This window comes from Gallinula chloropus, assembly GCF_964237585.1.
Source record: "Gallinula chloropus genome assembly, chromosome: 6".
NCBI classification, from domain to species: Eukaryota; Metazoa; Chordata; class Aves; order Gruiformes; family Rallidae; genus Gallinula; species Gallinula chloropus.
The window spans coordinates 8,551,275-8,575,036 of record NC_140091.1 but is presented as its reverse complement, the minus strand read 5'-3'; the positions used below and the strand labels follow the sequence as shown (position 1 = coordinate 8,575,036).

The following is a 23,762-nucleotide window of genomic DNA, read 5'->3' as shown; positions in this document are numbered from 1 at the left end:
CTCTGGGGAAAGCATCGAACTGCTCATGAACATTTGGTGGCCTTTAGCAAAAACGATGCGATTTCTGCCAACAGGATCCCAGCAGACTGGGAAGGACAGGCTCCAAATTAGGTGGGATTGTGATGCAGGAGCTTCAGAAGGCCTGTACAGGGTATAAGAGGAGCTTGCTGACTGGCTCAAGTCTTTTCCCCTCCACACTCCTTTCTTATTCATATTTTCTAAAATTACAAGTACCCTGGCAAATGTCATGGCTCCATTCAAGAGAGCCCAGAAACTCTGGAATGCACAGGGTGTGTGACAATGACCTTTCTTCTGATACAAAGGCTGCTGGGATGGGTGGGTTTCTTTTAAAATCTGACAGTATTAGAAAATTTGTGACTAAAGGTGCTTGAAACCACTTCAAAAGCAGATCTTTAGGTCAGTCTCAGAGTTTCTGCCCTTCTCAAAAATAAACAATCCAAAGGCAATTCTTCTGGAAAACAATTCCCTTTGTCTCAGATGGAATGTTTTTAAATCAATGTTCACATTCACCTTTCTCTTTACACCCTGCTTCTCCCAACACTAGGCAATGCTGCTTCTTCAGCCAAGTCTGCTTATGTTACTAAGTAGCTTTAATTATTTAAGAAGAATTGGCTGCAGCTGAAACCAGAGCTGATGTCAGACTGGGACACCCAGCAGACGTATTAGTCTTCAAACGACTTTCTTTTCACAGTCTCAAAGAAACAACAGTATCTTAATTAACTGTAGAGGGGCTCAGTTACTGCTGGGTTTTGGTGGGGTATTTTTTGTGGTGGTGGCATTTGTTGGGTTTTTTGGGGTTTTAAGGTGGTTTTTGGAGAGTGGGGGTAGAGAGAGGTGGTACACAAGGGGTTGTTAACAGTTTGCTTTTGGCAATCCAGGCCAAACCCTCATTTCTCTAAAACCCTGCCCAATCATAATTACACCTTAAAAAAATAGAGTGCAAGTATTTGTTACATAAAAATAGGTTTCATTACAAGTATGAACACTGTGTACTGCGCATTGCCAGGTGAATTGCTATCAGGAGTCCGTTTTTTGGTCTGTAACAGTGCCAGAAGCTTTTTGGTACATGTTTCTATATATTTTCTCCAGACTCTCTTCAAAGATTGCTCTGTGAGGCTTCTCTTTGTATACAGCTGCACGACCAGGCCAATATTCACCATTATCCAAACGACCAGTTGCGTTCTGTTTCACTGGTGAACTGTCAACAGAAAGAGAAGAAATAATGAACAAATCTAGGTAAGGGAGAGGATTCAGAAGCACATAACCAGCCTAAATCTGAACGTAGATCTGCTAAACACAGATTACCTTTCACAAATTGAAACAAAAACTGCACTGCAGCTATTTTGAAGAAACGGGAGCCCTCTGTTATTCAAATTCTCCCCCACTTATCTGAGTGCACTTGATAAAACCTCCCAAATAGAATTAATTTTCAAAGAGCATGCAGTGATTTTGTTGTACTTTGATAGGCAGTGTGACTAGGCACTAAGCCTATGCAAGAGCAACACAGTAAGGTTTTTGTGTCCTTTGAAGGTCAAAACGTAACTACAAGGAGCTCTTTCAATAGGAAGACAATCTATCAGAGGTATATTAAATTACTGTGGTTGCAGCAGTAAAGTGCTCTATCGGAAGCATCTTGAATTAAGTATTCTACCAAATACATTATGATATAGTGGCAATCGAGTGTTCCTTCCCCACCCCATCTTCCGTGTCACTGTTTCAATACCAAACACAAATACAATCTCATATTTCAGCTGCTTTGACAAATTATTTCCTAGATCTATGAAGTGAAATTTATTCTCTGGAAATCTCTCTGAAACTCTGACAAATCTGAAGTATGTATATCTGAACTTCAGGACTATTTGAAACTTTCAAAACAAAGGCTTGTGTCATATAATTAATCGAGCCATTTGCCTGCAATAAAGCACGAAACAAGTAGCTTAAAAATCACAGGCAAAAAAAAAAAATGACTATAAGGTGACATTTTTCACATCTGCTCAGAGATTCAGGCACTTAAGACACTTAAAAATTAGGACTGAGTTACCTTCAGCCTTTCATGAATGTTCCCAGTCTAGGAAACGAAACTGGAAATGTGAAGCTTACAGTGACCATCTTCATTTAGGAGATGGATTACATTTCACAGGAAAGCTTTACATTTTCTTATACAATTTATTAATCTACTATGGTCAAACCAGTACTTAAGCCTTTGCTCTCAAGTTAATAGCAGTAAACACCCGTGACAAAACTGAAAGAAATCTTATGTCAAAGGTCCACCAAAGATACTTCGACCAAGCTGCATCAAAACACAACTTTTCACTTTAAGAAAGGAAAATAATGAAGGAAGAAGAGGAAGACATAGGATCCATTTTCTAAATTCACATTTCTGAGCTTCCACAGTCCCATGGAAAAAAAAAATAGCTTTTGCTTTTAGATTTCTGACATTCAAATATTAAGGTGACACCAATCTACAGCACTTAAAATGGTCTATGTATATATAACATATCTCTTTTTTTGTGGCTCCAGTATGAAAAAGGGCATAAGGCCACTTTCACACTTTTTAAAAACAGATCCAACCCTTAATTCCAGTCAAGAGCACGATGAAAATTTAAACCTCTTTATCATCCTGGAGAGGGTGAACAGTTCGGACACAGAGAAACCAACCTACCAAACAGCAAGATCAATAGAAGAGTTATACAGACTTGGGTTAAACGTAGACAAGTCAATACCCTGGGGACTCATCAACCACTGAAGTTTTACCTCCTCCTTTCTGCAGTGTGCGTTACCCTTCTGATGGAGAATTCTCAAGCCAACAAACAAGCACAGCACTAGAAGCAACACTTGTAACACTGCAACAAACAGCTCTGACACTCTTTCCCTTGCAATCTACTTCCTGCAGTCAGCCTTGTGCTTGCCTTTCCTTCTGCTGAAAGCTTACTGTACATAGAGATACTCAGAATCGAACCACTCTCACTGCAGTAAAGACTCAAAAAATGTTACTATTACACGAATCATTTAATATAGTATTGACAAAGACTTAAAAAAAAAGGCACAAACTTATTTTTCCCTTTTTTTTTTTTTTTTCCTTTTTTTTTCAGGGGCATGGGGCCTGCTGGAGGGGGCAGGATGTGCATTTATGTATATTCCATTAGCCAGCCCTTGCACGTGAGTTGCTTAGCACCAGTGTGGACAAGACACAGCCAAGCTAAGGAAAAGTCCCTTTTCTCTTGCCTCAACTGGAAACCAGGTGACAACCTGAGCTAAGCAATCTGGGAATTACACTCACAAATCATATTAACAGCAGGATTTCTGCACGCAAGTCCCTGTTCTGAAATACCTGTCATATGCTTTTGTTCCCTCATACATCTCCTTTAAGAGTCCCAGAAGTTCTTTTCTGAGTGAATCATATACTAAATATTTCACAAAACACAGACCTCTCCTCACTCCCAGTGGTTTTCAATCATCTACTTTACTGCCAACATTTGGTCGACAGTACCATGTCCTTCTATGAACTCTGCCTCTGTCCTTGCATTCTGTTTATGAGCACTGTGGCAAACACTCAGCAATCAGACCTTCCTCGAGTCCTTTTATGTCTCACCCTTCAGTGAATGGGACTAGTGCTGCTGGCCTCTAAACCCAAGGAGCCATCCTCTCCCAACTGTAGTGCCACATTTCATATCCCATCACTTCTTGATTCTGTAGTATTAAGGTTTTGTTTTTTTTTCTTTTTTTATGGTCTGTAGTTTCAACATCAAAGTCCCAAAGCTGCCTCAAAACAAAACTTGCACTTTCTCTCTCAAAAACACATCCTACACAATTTAATTGTGGTAGCTGTCGGCTCAAAAGAGAAGGCAGCAAAACGGCTACACACAGAATACACGAGTGAGCACAGGTATAGGAATACTAACAACTTCAGAGACAACTTCACCTACGTGTGAAAATCTAACACCAACTAGATCCCTTGCCAAGAGGTGACTACAAATTACAGGCATTTATAAAAAGGACAACAAATCATAAATGAACTTTTCAGAGTTTACTTCCTGCAAGTAGAAGTGATACCCATACTTCAGTGATACCCATCTCTCAGTGGTATCCAGTAGTGATTCAGGATGCATTTGTTCTGAAATATTGCATTGCATTTAATTATCAAAATAAGACCTTTTTTTTCTATAATGTCAAGACCTCTCAAATTTAGCATCACAATTCTAGAACTTCTCTCTTTATATGAAGAAAAAGAGAAAAGCCATACAACCCAAAAAAATTACATTACTTAGTATCTTTCCTTCAACAAGTATCCAAAACTGTTGTACACAACACTGTGTGCATAGATAGAACACATAAATATTGATTACTTCCACTACACAAGCTGTCAAAAACAATTAAACTGCTGTTTTCTAAGTAAAATATTTGAATGAACCCTAGTCATATATGTGAGGAGTACAGAGAATAATTAACCTACATAAGCCAGGTTTTCAAGCTGTCTTGTGAAATATGGTGTGCCAAATCACTAAACCACAGTACACAGACTTGCTGTGTTTTTCTAAGATGCTTCTCTTTTCCAAATACATGTTTTGGAAAAAAAAACTCCAAGAAAACAGCCAAACTTATTACTAAAGAATCTTCCATTTATTGTTGCACTTCCACAGTTTTAAGAAAAAAATAACCACTTAGTTATTTTTAAAGTGACATTTGCGGTCTGGCTGGTAAAATCCAAAAACTACTGCCCAAGTATCATTTTTATGACCAAGTCCAGTTCCAAAATCAGTGTTTTATGAAGATATTCTGACACAGGGCCAAACAGCATGAAAGGCATAGGGATAGTTAACTGCATTTTCCTTTCAGGGGGAACAAGTTTGCTAGGACTAACCCCTACAGAAGCCTTTTCCCAAGTCAATATATTACACAGCTCAAAAGAGGAAGGGAATTTTTTAGCTACATTTAAAGAGCAATATCAGGCTGTTCTGTCTTGGTCAGAGGAAAACTCCATACCTGCTCCAGAGTTCACTCATGGATAAGGGTGCTTTATTCAAAGGTTCTCTTGTCTTAGTCAAGCCTCCTTTTGATGAGTTACTCTCATTCTAAAAAAACAGAAATCAAATTCTCATTACCTTGGTTTCTGATTACAATGATCTCATTTCAAAAATACTTTCCTTCCATTTAGTAGAAGACTATTAAAGTGCTTACATTTCTTGGGGGAGAAAGGGACAAAGTGTAATGAGCCAAATGCCATTTATGAACACTTTTAATTAAATTCAGTACAACTCAGCTAATAATTTTCAGGTAATAAACTGGAAAGAATTTCTAGACAGTGTAGATCTAAAGAACTATGCAGACAGCATATCTTCAATAATCCCCAATAAACATGCTGGTTAAATGCTATGAAGCCTACTGCTCACTACCTTACTTTTGTTTCTTGCAGAAGAGTTGAAAAAGAATCTAAAACTTATTATTTATTAGCTTATACAATGAGCTGTTGTTACCCATTTAATGCATTTTACGAGGCAGAAGCATTCTACATATCTGAATACTTTGATTCCACACACAGGGCTGAGAACTTGCTTTTCCAACTTTAAAAAATATCTATGATACACCTAATGACCCTTCAGTGGCATTCTTAGGAGCTGCTAGAGAACAGTCTTACCTTCCAAATGCTATCTAGACATTAATAAACCCATATTTGCCCTCTTAGGTAAGAAAGAGCCAAAACAGCTCATGTGAAGGGAGACAGGTGCTCACCTGAGACAGGACAGTGGAAATTCCACTACACACAACCACATTCACTCTACTCTGAAGAGCAAAGACACTACTTAAGAGGTGATATTAAGTGATGCTTTTAGCAGAAGCCAATTGCTGTAAGGGTTAGTAAACAAAATCATCTTTCATGATATAGAAGAAATAACTGGATAAAGAGACTGTGCAGTAGAAACAATCACGCTTGCTGGTAACACAGAAGTGGGAGAAAAGACAGTAAATAGAGTGGTAGATGGCAATAAGATGCAGAGTGAGCTGAACAGCAGGTGCACGGATGAGGAAAAACCTGACACAATTTATTGTGCTGAGATGCAAGGCAGCAAGTGTGTTTGTAAACAGGAAAACTCTCTTCCTTCAGCAGTCACAGGCTACAAAGCACTGAAAAGGAAATGGGGTACAGTGGTAAATAAAAACTCTGCAGCATCTGCCAGAGGCAAATTATGTTCTGGAAAGAAAGAAAGAAAGAGAGAGAAAAAAAAAGATGGAAACATTACAATACTGTCAGAATGTCACAGCAAAAGCTCCAGTGGACACCCTAAGGAATCTGCAGCAGAGCTCCAGTCACACTATTTTTACACAGCACTATGGCAACGAAATTTTGGAAAACACAGCTGGATGCTTCTGGGAATGGTTATTTAGCATTAGGTTCTTAGGAATGAAACGAAGTAAGAGATACTTTTTAACCTCTCCAAGTTTGGAAGAAGATCCAGAGTGGAGCTGAAACCTGCTCTCCACGTTGCTGGTGCTCTTGCTTTACTATCCCCTCTCTTTCAAAATGACCTTATCCACTCACTGTGTAACCACACAGCCTGGATTCTGGGTCACCTGGGGAAGCACAACCAATCCTGGTCTTTCACAGTACCCACAACAGGTAGACCTTATTTTCTTTAAGGCACATCAGATGCTGTTAGCCCAGCCTTTCACGAGTTAGCTGTACACAACTATCTAACACTGTGAGACTCCTCTGTAACATCCTCCTATTCCTTTTGCTCAGTGAAAGAAAATGAAGTGAGAAAAATTATCTTTTTCCAGCATTGTTCTGACCAGGCTGGTAATTAAGAACTCAAAAGTTTTACACAATATACTGACATCTGGACTCTTTAGGGCAGAAGCTTTAAGTTTTCCATCAGGAGAGGAAACAGAGAAGCATCATCTCTGATTATTAATCCCTGTGAGTATTCAGCAACTGTTTGATACTGGAAGTGACAAGGTATGCTAACAGAGAGTCAAATAAAAGCACCATGCTTCAAGAATCTAACACCATGCTTGCAAATTTGTATGCATTTATGCAATACTGCAGTAACAACTGAGTACCAGGATGTAAGTCATTCTAGAGTAGAATGCTTTAAATTATATAAGTAAAATAAGTTAATAGGAAGAAAATGATGAAATTCTCCTTTACCCATTGCTATATTTATTAGGCTTTATGACTCTATGGAGAAACCATGTAACCAGGCATCCAGTTCTCCTAACAAACTAGTAGATCTTTTATCATCAAGTCACGGTCTGCTGTTCAAGGAAAGTAGTCAAGGACCACTGGAGATAGTTCAGGCTGTGCAAACTTTCATTACACATAGGTGCTGGACCGTCATGAAATTCAATTTGTTATCTTAAGTTCATTGAAACATCAGAGAAAGAGTTGACATGATTTGTACCTATTTTGGAGTGGCTGAAACACAGAAAAACGTGACGAGTGTCTTCTGTGTGAGGCAGCATCTCAGAAGATCATAATGTTTGTGTACAAACTCAGGGAAGTGTAGCATGAATTAGATCAGTCTCAGCATGCATGAGAAGGTTGGGTTTCTTTTTTCAGAATTCAAAACAAAAAGCATAACCACTAAATTAAAAATGAAGATTGAACAGAAATGAGGAAACAAACAGATTCATAGAGCAGACAGGCAACACAAGGCACAGGATGGCTAAATGTGGGGAAAGAGAGAAATAAATCAAGACTTCAGAGCTAAGACAGACATTCTTCAGTACATCTTGCAGTGGTGGATTGAAACAACCTTCACTTCTGCTCCAGCCCTCTGCCATGGGTTTATGTAGTCAGTGGAGTTAACACATCCCAGCCAGCACAGCCCGTATACCGGCATATGAGTGATATGCCTGCTGTTTGTATGCTGCAGGGCTAGGCGGAGGGGCCAGAGGTCCCCCCCTCTTTATGATGTTTCCCACTGACACAATAAGCTTCATCAGGTGGGCTGTCAGGGACAGCAGTAACTTACAACTGCAGCACCATTCCAAAACAGGAGAAACTGAAGAAAAAAAGATGTCTCTTACCACATTGAACGGCACGTTTTCTTCTAAGCCATCAGTACCATCTGTGCATTAGATTATCAGACATAAATAGTAATCTCACCAGAAATTGTCTCAATCTTTCCTACCTCTCATCCCTACATCCTTTTCACTTACCTTTCTTTTACCTCACCACACACTTAGGACTCCAAGTTCTCTGCAGGTAAACAACCTTGTTGCTCAGTTCGTAAAACACTTTGGCCAGGGAGATCCTCAGCCACAACTGAGTTTCTCAAATTCACTGTAGCAAAACATTTTTTATCTGACTAAAACCACACTTAAAAATTCCATCAGACTGAGGGACAAAATATTCTGATCCTGGGCATAATCTCATTAGGTAAAGAGCTCTGAAAGCCAGGTACTTAAGGGAATAGAACAGACATCTGAAGAATAATATCAGTTCTACAAAGAGCTGGACACAAGCAGCTGTTGATGTGCAGCAGCTCAACATGTTAAGCCTTGATGTTTTACAGATCTGTAATGTATTTTTTTGCTTAAATTGGAAGTGGAGAACCAGATATTAAAGAAAGCAATTGTCCTCAATACTCCATGAGCGGGTCACTTGTACCAGCTGTCTGTAAAGGTTACACATAAGGAGGCTACTGAAATCAGTGTGAAACAGTTCAGCTTATATACTGAATCCATATTTCTACATTCAAGGCTGCCTCAAAGGACATTATAATAAATCCAAGACTGCAGTAACAGTTCTCTTCCTCAGCCATCTTGGAAAAAAGAAAGGATTTAGTTTGCCATCAAACTTACAAATATTAGGCGCTGTCTAGCACTGTGTGTCCTTAAAATATTTCTCACTCTTTTATGGATCTCATCTCCATTTGCTGGTGAAGGCCAACCAGAACTAAATCTGCAAGAGGAAGAGGAAAAACAAACAGAAGAAATATTTTCTTTTTGAACATCTCAAATGTATTTTTGACTATGATTTTTTTTTTAATGATGAAGCATGCATTACTTCCTTCTATTTGGAACAAGTACAATGTTTAGATTTGATTCTTTTTCTCCTCTGGGGTACAAGTAGAGACACGTTTCAGTGCAGTGCATAAACAGTATGCATCCACAACACCAACAGAAGATGCAAAACAGAAAACACTGACAATTTTGTAACTTCAGTAATATTTCTGTAGTGTTTGCATTGTCCCTACAGAATAGAAAAGCTATACAGTTATTCTATTCCCAGCCATCGGGTTTGATTTTCCTCTTTTTAAAGGAAGGATTCCAAACATGAATTTCTTTTCACTGGAATAGGGCAACAGGAAGATAACCCCAGAGTGTGTGAATTGGAAAACCCACGGAGTTACAAACCTGCAAAGTCACAATCTTTATTTCACAAGATAAAATTGCATTTTAAGTTGCTTCTTTACATTAAAAACTAGGCAGCTTGCTTGACATGAGTGACTTAAAAATCAACTGCTACCTTGGATTTTACCCTTTCATGTTTTGCAGCACTTTACTAAAAAAACCAACCCCAAACCCCTCACCCTTCTCAGCAAGTTCAGGAGGTGGCAGAAATTTCCTATCAATAGTTATTCTCAGACTGCTAAGGGAGGCAACTAAGATTTTAAGAATAGGATCATTTACACAGCAACCTCCATGTGTTAATCCACTCAAAAATGTAGTATTAAAAAAAAATTTAAAAAAACAGAGATCAATGTAAGGAAAGTAGCATTGGGAAAAAAGCAGTGAAATGTTTACTTGCACAATCCCACCACAGTGGATAGAAACAGGACAGCATATTATGACTGTGCATTTTCATTTCAATGTTTCCTAACCTCTGAGAACCTGACTTTGCACCAAGAAAATAAAAACCTCATGATGTGGCATCATGCTAATATGAACATGGGTCATCAGACAAGCTGTGAGCTGGCATGCCATACGGCTGCAATTTGAGCTAATGGAACAAGAGCCAACAGCAATACCAGGCTGCCATACCCTGGGTGCATTAGGAGCACAAGAAACTGCGACAGGCTTTGACAGTTGGCTTCACAAATTTGATGCAGTTGAGACACAACATGAATCTGAACCCTGAGATTCTGCATTGGGCTCTGAATGGGTTGGTGGGACTAAGCTTGCAAACCCTTCTGCCCTCTTCTCTCCATTTTATCACCAGTCTATCACTCAAATCCCAACCTGACTGTGCCTGGCTGAGTTTACCCGAATTAAACTTCCAGATATGTCAATACAGCTGAAGAACTGTACAGGCCCTTCCAAAACCAAACCAAGGACACATAGAAAGGTTCGGTTCCAAATGAGGAACTTGGCAGCATTAATGGAAGCAGGATCCTGAATATGGGAAGTGCCAGGCTGCCTTGATGGTTACAGGCAGGGCTGGGTCTTTTTGATCAATTCCTTCTATTAACAGACAGACATAGAAATGTAGAAAAGTAGAAAGTGACTAGTTCTCTGCTACTGAATAACTTTTTTCTGTTTTCTTGTACCATGGACTATCTTATTATTGCTTATCTTTCTGAAATATCTCTCTGTTCTAAAGAGCCTCAATATTTTCAGCCTATTTATAAGTTTCTTTAAATCAAACTGTCTATTTATGAATGCCTCTATTTTTCTTCAAGAAACAGTGCCAAGAAATTACACAGTATTGGAAGAATGAATCTCATAATCTATAGGGGGATGTATTTTCCATATTTATAATGACATTTAACATTGTTTATCTTTGGATCATTACAGGCAAGAGTTTTCACAAAGCTGGCTGTAACATTTGTATTAGCATCCCAAACACCTAAAATTACTTTCAAACCCAACAGCATGTATACTAAATCCATACTGTTCAATTCTTTTGCATACTGGATTAACGATCTGTTGCACTAAAAGATCTCACAGAACTTTTCCTGAAAGAAAGCAAAAAGGGTTTGTGAATTTTGTTAGGGAAGGAAAACATTGCCTTTAAAAAGTAGAAGTCTGATGCCCTTAAGCAGGCAGGAAAATTCATTTCCATAACCCAGACAAACCCAGTTTGATGTACTGCATTACAATGCAAGCCTCTATTGCTAGGATCAAAAAAAATCTTGTTGTTGGTTTGGGTTTTTTTAAAAAGAAGAGAGGTAAAGGAAGGGGGCTGGAGTGATACCATCACCTTACAACTTCCAATTAGCATTTACAAACATTTACGGATATTAAACAACCTCCAAAACGCATGTTTAAAAATGTGCATCCTAGATATAGTAAGAGAGAGTCATTTCCCATTTGACAAATAAAAGATAGAGGCATGAAATCATGGCATTTTCTTTTACTTATACAGCAGCTGCTGTTCTTCCAACATCCAGGCTGCTGGCACAGTGGAGAGAGGTTGGAATATATTGCCTTTGGGAAATAAATTTTATGAAATCCGTATGTAAGATTTCAGATCATTGTTATTAATCTTAAATTTACAAATATTCTTGGAGATAAATGTATTTACTTTTGGGGAAAAAAAAAGAAAACCCAGCTTGCTACTGTATTCATTTAGAAAATACGTGGTTATGTCTGCAAGAAGAAGAAGAAGATTTAAGTACTTAATTCAGGAACTATTAGATTTCTTTCTTCAGGTGGTTTTATTGATCAATCCACTAGTGTGCGCTGTGGTATAAGAAATGTTAGGCACACACTCGTACCAGAAACTTAATTTACAAAAAAAAAAATAAAAATTCCAACCCTTAAATGTGATTAAAACCAGTATCAGTCTCTTTTTAATTAGTTCGATTATTGTTACTGTCTAATTTTAGTAACAACTATAGAGTCTAATCCACATTTAAAGTCATAATGTTAATATTTACACCAATCAAAACTCTAACTAAAACAAAATCATGCCTGAAATGTAATAACCATAATTTGAAGTGAAACCTTTGTATGATATTCTAACTCTCCTATTGGAAATATTTTACAAAGTAGGCTTTAGAGCACAGCTTCCTAAAGCATAAAGGGATTCCATTTGCCCAAAAAGACCAATAATGATTTTTTAAAATGACTAGCTACTTACTTATGTTATTAAGGTGTCACTATCATATTGCAATGCTGAAAGGAAAGTCATTTCATTTCAATGACTGTTTGTCCTGATAAACGAAATAAACTTCTACAGCTGTATTCTTTGTCATACTTTCAATTTTCCCTGGGACTTGCAAACATTCTGCAGTTACATCAGTTTAAATTGTTTATTGATTCCAATAGATTGTATAAACACTTTGGAAATATAGCTCAGTGACCTAGAAAAAGCCAGATCAATCAGAGAACTTCTCAAGATTAATTTCAAAGATGTTGTGTCGAGTACGATCAAGGAAACAGAACCATTTTCCCTTGTAATGTGACTAAAGGCATTTATTTTCTTTTATGAGATAAGGATTTTTTTTTAAGGTCACACAGACATCATCTACCTGGATGAAAAAAAAAAAAAAGCCAAGCAGACAGCCTAGATCTTGTGCTAAAGATTAAAGTTATTTTCATGTGTAATTTTATCCATTAGGATGAAATACTCCATTAGAAATACAAACAGGATACATCCACCCATGTACTTTAGTCAATGAGCAGCTTGTGAACTTGAGAGCTGTAATAAATAGGAGTTTTCAAATGTCAGACAATCCAATCATCCACTTGCACATAGCAAAAATGTTAATATCACATTTCAGCAGGAGATACTAATACATTTCATATCAGCAGAATTAATGCAAAAGCCTACTGCAGAATATTTGCAATGCCTATTGTGACCCCTTGCCCCAGCATCACACCTCCCTGCCTTGTGAACGACTCGGTGCATGTGGCTTCCACGCAGAATTCATCAGCTTCAAAGGCACAGACTTCATGCTGAGCAAAACTACATACAAGGACAAACTATCAGAGGACAGAAATCAATGAAGTACTGTAGTACCAGATTCACAATTGGAGAGAATGCTACTGTAATTGGGGAGAAGAGGGAGAAAGAACTCTTAAAGCTAAATATAACCTGAAAAAAACCCCACAATCTGCAAGAGCAAGAGAGATTCTCAAGAAAACCAAATGTGTTTAATTCTGAAATAGGAAAAGGTATGCATAGGTTTTATATCCAAGTAGGCATTTATGCAGCATTCACTGTAAGTGGAGAAGTTGCTTTATTCCCATTTAAGAGGACATGAAGTGGTAATTCACTACTATGAACTTGGTTCTTGGTGTATACTGTCTGTGTGGAGGCACAGTAGAAGGGCTGGGCTATACCTAAGAGTTTTACTGGTTCACCTAGTAAAGGACTCAATTTGGTTTGGCTTTTTCTTAAAACAACTGATGGCTGTGAATCTCAGTGTAGATGCAGCTATACCTGTGCAAAAGTGCTTCAGAGACTATATTGGTACATGCCAGTTCCTAAGCTGTAACGAGAACATACCAACACACAACTGCTGTAAGAACATAAGGATTTTAAGAGTAGGAAGTATGCTGCTTTCACAATGCCAAGACACTACTACAAAGCAGAAATGATTATGCACAAAGGCCTTAAATCAAGGCACATCAGCTTACATATCTGGAAGGAGAAGCTGATAGCTTAGCTGTGTGTACCTATTTGATCTCCCTCTTCAGCAAGACATTTTTAAAAAGTAACAATTTATCATCTTTTCTAAATAGTTTCTCTTGCTTTCAAAAGACCTGCTTACAGGTAGACCCTGAAGCACTAGAGATAAATACTAATTAAAAAGCTCAGCACTGAATGTGCCTTATTTTCCCTCCTGAGCTTCATATTCAGTCCAGATACATCATGTTCATGTAAAAAATGAATCCCAAGTGACAAGCAGCTTCTGAGATTTCAAGTAAGGCCCAATGCTGTAGCTGAGTTGCCCCAAAAGAGGGGCATGTCATAAATGGGATGCACCTCCTTATGCTCTTTGGAAGCTTTTCCATTACCTTCTATCTTCTCTTAATTTATTAATTTATATACAAAATGGCTTCGATAGCAAGCAACTTCAAATCTACATACTGCTGCAGCAAAACCAACAAATGAAGTACAGATGTTGGTCAAAAATGTGAAACAAGGCTGAGGTACTGCTCAGTTTTTCAGAATATAGTATGAAATAACTGATCTTCAAGTGCAGATTTAAGGTCTATCTTACTTCAAAGAGAACTTGGATTTCTGGTAAGTTTTATAGTAGGTAAGATCACATTTTTGGCAGCATAACCAGGAGAACATAAAAAAAGACATTAAGCTGGACTTCATTCTAGAAATGATTATTCTTCAGATCAATGATAAAAACCAAAGGGAAAAGCCTGCCATGTCCAGAGTGGGGAAAAATAATCCTTTCATCTCAAATGCATGAGAAGTAGTTTTGCCTCTCAATGTAACAGAAATGGCCAAATACTCCTATGATTGTTGAGGTCTTTTGAGAAGAGAATTTATCTTGTGCCAACAGATCACTCCATTCAGAGGACTTCTGCATTACCTTAGAGAATCCACCACACCATTTTTCACAAAAGGTGAAATACTGTCCTGCAGGATTTAGTGCAAGGAAGGCTTACCTTGCAGCCCCCAAGAAAAACACCACCTTCTAGGAGGGCCCGAGGACACACATGCACTATGGAAGCAAGGATTGGATTTGAATTTTGTTTCCTGCAGCAGCAGTTAGGCAATATAGTGCTAAATCTCTTTCAGAGAGCATAGAGGATACTTATAGATGTACAACCAACCAGTCTGCGGCGGCAAGTCAACTGGCACACACCATGGGCAGGAGTGTGCTCGTGCTGAAGAGTGTGCATGTGCCATTGTTCTGCACAGGAACTGGAATCAAAATGAAAAGCAGAGTTGTACAGCCACATCATTCTGCTTAGTGTCAGTCTGCAACACAAGCAAATGCTTTCCCTAGGTGACGTACATAATGAAAAATGTAAAAATAAAGTATGAAAAATAAATATTAAAAAAACTTTGTTGCCTTGTTCAGCTGTAAATCTATTTACAGTTCTGCTTCTGGCTCAAACCCAGTGGAAAAGGGGAGAGGATTGATTTGTGGTCTCTATAGCAAGCTCACAGAAAGGGACTGGAAACTGCTAGAAAGGATACAAAAGAGCTCAGAGGACCTTATGCAAGACCCCAATTTCTGTATCACTCAAAAGTATTGCAGTGGCTTAACAACTATTCTCCAGTGCTCTGGGAAGCACTCCCAAGAAGGCAGATGTTCACTTCACACTACTTTAAAAAAAAAAAAAAAAGAAGAGAGAGAAAAAAAAGGAACTAAAGGTCAAGGGGGGAAGTCAAGTTTCATATTGACTGTGGGTTGATTAGCATTAAAAAAATAGTCTGGATACCAACACAGAAAGCTTAGTGTAATTCAAACAAAATTGAGGAAATAAACACCCTTTACTGTGAGATACAATACTGTATTCTTGCAAATACCCTAACACTGGTATACTTTCAGCAGTACTGATTTTCTCTATATTTCTATGATCTGAACAGCACTGTTTGCATGCATTTCCAAACACTGACCTCTGATCCATGTTTGTCATTCCAACAATAACTCTCTGCATACAGTCAGCTCAAGCCACTGCTATCTCAGCAGCTTGAAATAGAGATCATATTTTTTAGGCTATGCCCTTTACCTTTGCATTTTGATTTTTTTCTGATGACAAAAGTAAATGCTTACATCTTCAACATAAAGAGATGCTACATCTCTAAAGAGCTGAGAACATTTGTTCTAATACGAAGAAAAAAGATAATTTCACAAGATCACAAATCTCTTCTGGGGAGAGGCTCATACAGAGAAAAAGCAAGAATGTTCAGCCAATTTCAAAATTACCTGGTAGATGATTAAATTGCTGTGCATGTAACAGCAGCTCACAACATAGGAGACTACCCTGCTGTTGATATAAGGGATGTTGCCAGCTTTACATATAGTGCATTTTACATTTTACCTTCCTTCTCCCCAAAAGAAGTCCAGCTGAAAAATCTATTTAAAAAGTCAGCATTACAGTATCTCTTCCCAGACATGGGTAACTAATGCACAATGTCAGAAGAGAGTGGGGAGGTAGACAAAATGACAAAGAAACCTCCTCCAAACACCAGTTACATCCTAATCTCTGTATAACAGTTCTCAAGAAATATTAGTACACAAACAAGCAAGTTTCCAAGCAGAGGAAGATGTTAAAACCCCAGCTTGATCTTTCTAAGTATTAAAAATTCAATCCCCACCTGCCATCTGTCATTTTTCTTTTAAACAATTTTTCTATTTTGAAAAAAAGCATTAGGCTGTGTGCAGGCTAGGAAATGCACCTTGGAAGCACTGACCGACTGAGGTACCAGTGGTAACAGGATGAAACAGCCCGGAATGAGTGTGAACAAGTTACCAAAGTACATCTGCAGGTATGGCCCCAAGAAATGTTTCAGCACTTAGGACATCAGTTTGAGTGTTAGCTTTTCCCAATTACTTTATGTATTTGATTATTCAGGCATGGCTTTGTATGTAGTTTTTCAGTTCCCTGAAAGCCTTCTAGTAATTTACTGAACTGAACCTACAGTAGAAGCATCATGCACCAAGTACACATTCTACTCAGCAGGAGGTAGGGAATACTCCTCTTGAAGGGCTGGAGGATTTAAGCATGAAAAGATCTGTTGCTTTTTGACATTTCTTCCATCCCACCCTCAAAAGATGCTGAAGCTTCGAGGCTTGCCTGAAGTATTAACCCAAGGACTAGAATCCACCAAGCTACAGGATACTGCCTCCACCCCAATCTCACTGGGGTTAGCACAGACTACTAAGAAAACAATTTAAATATAGCAATTAATAGATACACAATTGCTGCTGAGGCACACACTTAAAACCCCCAAAATTTTAGGATGTCTCAACAAAGCAGAAAGTTTGGAAAATAATACAGTGACAGGTTAAAGCTGTTACATACACAGAGGACTACAGCACAGCTACAAGTACATGCTTACAAGCATTAGGCTTGTAAGTCAGAAGGAAAAAGGTTTCCAAGTCCCTCCTGTAAAGCCTACTTACCATGTATCTGTATTTACATTCTTGCAATTCTAATCACCTCTGAAATACTGCCTGCTTCTTTGTTTAAGGATTCTCTGCTTTAGATGGACATTGGCAGCCTGAAATCTGGGGCTTCATCATTTCAGATAAGTTTAGCAACTGAGATCTCAAAGATGCCTCTCACTGGTATATTATTAGGATTGTATTCATTAAGCAGAGATGTGATGGTAAACACAGCACCTGAGGAAAAATTCGGTCTCTTCAGCCTGCCCACCTCCAAATATGCACATCAGTCATGCAAGTACTGTTATCATCTGCTCATCTTAATGATTCCAGAACTTCACAAACAAAAAGCAAGTCCTTACCTTTCCCTTAGGGAAGATCGATTTAACACAGAACTTGGAGAATGCTTCTGAAAAGCTGGGAGTGCTGAATGTTCTAATGAACCAGCAGAACAGGACTGCCTGTTGGGTAGCTTTGAGATCCCATCCTCATGGCAAACAGAACTGTCAAAGTCTTTTCCATGAGTAGATTTTGCCTGTAAAAAACCCCACCAAACCTTGCTAAATTTCATTATGAATATCAAGATGTACAGTTCTCATATTTTTATTTTTAACTGAAAAGGTTAAAAGTTGCACAAACATGCAGGAATATCTATCTGCTGGGGAAAGAACAAGGACCCTTATTTCACTGAGAGCACCCTGGTTTCATGTGAAACAACCAGTGTCAAAGGACTCTGTTGGTATCTAACACGCTATCTTCACAGCAAAGTCTAAAGTAACAGGTCTTTTGTCAGCTCTTCTGACTGCACAATTTACAGACTTACCCCTCCCAGAAATCTCACAGATTTGGAATTATTCCCAAGAATCTAAACCACACAAACCTCCAACTCTTCTTGGTCTGGGACCCCTTGTTCTTACACTTTTTTTCCCCCCTCTCTCATGATTTGCTGTTCTTCAAGGGAAAACTCAGGTCCATCTACTCATCTTCTACTCATTCTTCACTATACCGAGTTACTCTTTCCGTAGTTTCTCTTAACCTGAGACATAACACTAAAATGTGGGTTACCTTATTTTACCTAAAACTGGGACTTTTGCAGTAGCCATTTCCTAAAGCTGAGGAAAAAAAACCCACAACGAAACCAGACTAACAGCAATCAGGTTATTCATTAGGTCCTTCCAGGCTGCAGGGCTTTTTCCTCAGCTTTGGGAAAACAGTTCCTCTTAAACAAAGCTATATTCTATTTCTAGTAAGAAAAATGTATCTTCTCATAAGCTCTGATTATGTGAGAATCACAAAAGATTAGATACATCAAGAACATGATGAATTAACCTGTAGCTCAGCTACCAGCATTCTCCAAACAATGAATGCTTCTAAAAACTATTTGCCCTTTGGAAAGCAGAGGGATGGGAGGTATAACATGACCTTAAAATAGCAATCATTAAAAAAAAAAAAAAGCACATTAAAAAAAGCTATCAACAAAAAACTCACCCCCAAAAATTGACATATTTAGTAGAAACTTCCTACTTTCCTTACAGTTTCTCATTGACAGCCACGGAACAATCCAGCAGTGGCACAGTACATTAGACTAAGATTGTATGCAGAACTGCAATCCTTGGTAATAAAAATTTTGCATCTGACAAAAGCGAGCTTAACACCAAGGTTTATCATTTTAATTCCCCTTCTTTCCTCCTCTCTGTTATCATCAGTTTTCCTGACCATTAGGAAATCTTAAGGCAGCATAGACAATTCAATGCCTAACCCCACAATTTCTACAGTACTCCAGGAACACAAGCAAAACCAAGTCAATGAGGATGGGAAGAATAAAACCCCACCAAAACCCAAAGGAACCCTGACATTAATCTTCAGATCCACTTAATACATGAAGGATGTGAAGTAACAGTGGCCTGCCAGCCATAGGAGCGCTACCTTTGTGTACAGTTCTGGAATGAAGGGTGCTCTCAGAATAACAGTGAGGGCAAATGCAAACTGCCTTTAAAGGCTCTCCTACAGCCTTGTCACAACCCTGGATACAGAGAAGTCAGTTCTGTACCTACAGGCATGAATATCTTACAGAGTGTTACATTTCACATTTCTATTTGTAAATAATCTGTCAGCAGGCTTAAACAGGGTTAGGTGAGATTCAAAATGCCCCTTTTCTTGCTTTATACTATAGTAAAGTTTCAAAAATACTAATGCAGGACAATCTATCTCAGAGCTTCCCAAAAAAACAATCTGTAAACAAAAACACTTCAAAGTACTCACTTTGGCTTTCTTGGGTCTGTAGCTGCCAAGAAGAGAAGGATCTGGAGAAAGAAAAAAGGTGCATCCCAGAAGAAATTAAAAAGAAAATCCAAATGGCCTAAATTTTATGGAATTTTTTACAAAATAGCTTATGTGCCCTCCTAAAAATTACTAAAGCTATTACTATTGTTATTATTATTATTGAAATTCTAATCAGTCTCCTCAGAATATTTCAGGAAATAACTTCTTTCTTCAGCTGGAAACAATGACTTCAGATTTAATGGAATGCAATATTTATAATAATGAATCAGTGTACACACCATCTTCTGCATAGACAGAAGTGGCACGGTTTTTAAGATAATGTCTGAATTGCCATAAAATCAAGCTTTAGCATTCCCAAAAATTCTCATGTACATTACACTACCTTACTAATCTTCTCTGAGCAAGCTTCCCAAAGACCACCTCTCCATCCTTCTATCACTTCATCATTCCTTCCCTCACCACTGACCCACAAACACCCGCATGAAGCCCATGGAAACATATGTGGGGAAACTATCAGGCCCATCCCACGTTAGGATGTTTCACCAATGTCAATACACACCTTGCCCAAGGGACTGACACTAAATAATATCTGGCTTCTTCATCTGTTATATCAGTCTGTACTGAAAAACCCTCACCCAAAGCAGCCCCTTCTGCTGTACAGCAAGGTAAAGACACCCCTCTGTTGGCTACCTGCACGAAAGCAAAACCAGACTAAACTCTACCTCCAGTATTAAGATTTCTAATTCTAGGAATCTGTTTTTTTCAGAAGTTACAGATAACCCTCAAGACACAGGCAGGTGCCCACTGAATCCTCTGGATATTACTAGTGAGGTAGATTTCTGTCTCCTAACCACAGGCCAGAAACCACCAGCTCATTTTGTAAGTAACAGATGATAGTAGGTCCAGCTACTACAGATTGGTAAGTATGAAACCTTTACAATCCTGCACCCAGGGCTACTACAAAGAACAAATATAAAATATTAAGCTGATACCGATTTACTATACAATTTATACTTAGTGAGGAGGCACAATACAAATGAGACAGAGCACACAAACAAATACTGATGAGACTCATTAAAATCCTCATATTGCCAGACACAGGCAATAAAATCAAGTTCTAGGGTACTTCCTTAAATTTCTGGTCCCACACCTTTTCCTAAGCCTGCACTTGCTGCTCCCAATGAATGCTGAAGCAGATACTGGAGCACATCCTGGATGTTTTTTAGTAATGGTAAGTCACTGATCCACTACTCACAAAAACTGCTGAAAGAAACACTATTCATTTTTGAAGCAACAGAGTCCTTGAACTTCAAAATGATCAATACTCCAAGCTGATCAAGACACCCACAGACTGTGATACAGGTTTGCACCACTATTCCAACTCATCAAAACAAGTGGAGTGAAACAGAGCACTTGCCTGGGCTCTGGTATTTTCTACTCCCACTTCCGTATCATGTGGAACTATGTTCCAAGTTTCATTAGGTAAAGGACTATTCAAAATCACCTTTTTCAGCAGTAGCTTATGCAATACCCTTCCTATTCCTAGGAAGAAAGAACTGTCTTTTCTCCATTACACACTGACATTTTAATATTAAATAAAAACCCACAAACCTTCCCAAAACACCCCCCCCACACAGACTGCCCACCCCCTCACCCCCCAAAAAACAACCCCCAAAACAAACACAACTGCATAAAACTACTGCAGAAAACAAAAGCATCAATGAGAGATATAGTAGAAAATACTGACTGTGGTCTATCTTTGTCCAGGCTTCCACTGTGCTGTCTCGTGTGGGACACCAGGTATGTAGTTTAATACTGGGACTTGGTTGTTCAACCTGAAACAAAAATACTGTTGAAATGCTCAGTATCAGATGTATCAATTCCTACTTTTTCTGTTTACATTCCTAAGGATGCATCTAGTCCTTTCTGAAATACTTTATTCTTATTTAAATACTATTTAAAACTATTTTTACAACACTTTGCTCAGATTATGTGTATTATTAGCATTACTGTGCATAAACAAAAACAGTTCTAGAAAGGTCTAGAAAATCCCTGAATACCATATTGTTCAGAGAAAAAAACCCAACAGATAGTTTCTCCTTCATCTCCATCTGAAGTAATTTTAAACGAGTTTTGGTATCTCACATTTATTCCAAACAGTTCAGATCTCACCAAGAGAGATTTGAATCTTTTCCTAATTAACAAATTTACATTTAACATAATCTATTTTTAATCTTCATGTAGCACAAAATCTCCAGGCCAAAAGAGCCTTCAACAGTAAAGATGCCCTAAGAGGAGCATTCATAATCTAGAAAGGCCATGACAGTCAGGACATGGTGCTTTGAGAGACAAGCTTTTTCCTTTTTTGTACAAACATAGCCAAGCAATCAAAATCAATAATCAGTGCTTAAAGATGTTATAATTAAACCATGAACTTCACCTATAGATCAAAACCAAGAAGAATTGATTTAAAGGAGTTAAAAGAAAAATATCCGAGAGAGAGGGTGAGATAAACAGTGGACTGATGAATGATTAATGAATTATTAAGGCTAACCTGAATTTCAAAAAGGTACCTATATGTAGAATAAAACTTGGAAAAGACTCTAAAATTTGGCAAGATATTATTAATTCATTGGTACATAAACTAGGGAAAAATAAAGCGTGAAGCAAACTAATTAAACCCTAAATTATCTCAATGGGTGTGACAAGGGTCCAGAATAGTAGACAGATTATAATGTCATAGCACAGAATCAGAACAATCTCATTTCTGCCCCTACGCATTCAAAGTGGTTTTCTAAAAATAAAGGATTGTTGCAGTCATAAGAAAAATTGGGAGGGGAAGGACAAAAAAGAAACTGGTTAGTCTGGCCCCTTTGTATTAAAGCACTTAAACACAGTTTCTTTAAATAAGTACCTCATTTCAGAACAATTTTTCATGTACAGTTAGCAAAAAGTCCTTATGTGGGTGCTAAAGTCAGGTTAGTTATGAACTCCAAGTCAAAGTGTTAGACATGTAGCCCTGAGCAAAGGAAGTGTTTCAAAGATCACAGGATGCCAACATAAAAAAAGGTTGAAAGAGAGGAAGTGTAAGTGTTCATAATATGACTAGACATTCTTTCTTTAAAGTCTTATTCAGGAATTTTTAATACTAATATCAATTACTTCCAAGCTGAATTTATACACCTATTATCCTGTCTAGTGTGCTGGAAGAAAAGAAATGGGGCCTCAGAGAATTTAACCAAGATATTCATGAAAGAATTTGATCTTTGTCTGTTACTAACAGGGATAAAAGAAATTTTATTTTAGTTAATTTTACATTTAAATCACTATGTGACAGACTGCTAAGGAAAGAAAAATTATTCATCTAAACGAAGAGCCGAATGAATTTTTGGAGCAGTATTTAGTGAAAGAACAATGTTTGATGGGAGCTTAAGCTGGAATCCCTTTGGAGAATACAAACCCGTCTAACTACAAATGGAGGTTTATCAGTTTCTCTTCTGAATTCGTAAGGACCAAGGTTTAAATGGGACAGTCGTTGCCTGGCTTCTTCTGATAGCTCACACATTCGTCTTTTTGTATATGGAGATGGAGAACGTGACTTCGAAGCTATTGTAGGCTGCTCATAGTTCTTTGTTGCTAAGTTGTGCCTGCTCTTCTCAGGTGAAAGAGTGCTTTTCTTTGGTAACTTTGTTTGCAGTTTTCCATTTGGCGTTGAGTTATGTAGCCAATTCAAATCCTCCTAAAGTGGAAAAGAGAGATTATCTGCTTTCACAGTATGGAGAACAAAGATCACTGAAAATAAAGCAAACATGGAACTAATAATTTTAACAGAAATAGACATCATGTCAGCTGAAATTCCCCTCATGAAATTACAAGCAAACAGCATTTAAAAAAACCCCAACAATGTATGAACCATTTTCTTTGAAAACAGGAGGTTTAAACACACATTACTATAGGATAGACATTAAGATTACAATGTCTGATACTTATCCAATTAGCTTCATCACATAGCTGGTGTACAGAGGCTAAAAAATTAAATTGTCACAAGTTCGTTCAACACAAAGTTTGCCTGGATTTGACATACACAGATTTGAAGCATTTTTTTCATTTATTTAAACTTTTAAAAAATATTTAAAAATTCTTAGTCTTTAAAATAGATAAAATAATAAATTAAATAAAATTATACATTTAGAGTTGCCTAAAGCCTGACAAGAAGTGTAAGTACATTCTCCAAAATGTGTATTTTCTTGGATCATGGTGAGTTTACTAATCCTCTAAAAAGTTATAATCAAGAAGCTGTGTTTAGTAAAAAACTTCTCCCCCCAAAACAAATAAAACCTACAAAGATCATCTTCCAAAGATCCTCTCAAATCATGTGAGTACTTCTGCAAAAGAAGGGGCAAACCAGCTGCCTCTTTGTACTACTGGCACTTGATATCAAAAATATGGATCTTGTAGCCAAAAGTTATACAAATTAAACCATTA

General features: G+C 37.9%; 1 protein-coding gene across 1 annotated transcript in view; it reads right to left on the bottom strand.

The window, feature by feature from the left end:
• Positions 1-1,032: 1,032 nt before the first annotated feature.
• The window catches only part of SPATA6 (spermatogenesis associated 6), a gene marked incomplete at its 5' end in the record, with an annotated part of 38,515 nt that continues 15,785 nt past the window's right edge, over positions 1,033-23,762 (bottom strand). The window contains 7 exon segments of the mRNA XM_084265963.1: positions 1,033-1,219; positions 5,005-5,093; positions 8,827-8,926; positions 17,357-17,529; positions 19,257-19,297; positions 21,025-21,112; positions 22,738-23,016. Of these exon segments, the coding sequence (XP_084122089.1) occupies positions 1,039-1,219; positions 5,005-5,093; positions 8,827-8,926; positions 17,357-17,529; positions 19,257-19,297; positions 21,025-21,112; positions 22,738-23,016 (951 nt within the window). The 3' untranslated portion in view covers positions 1,033-1,038.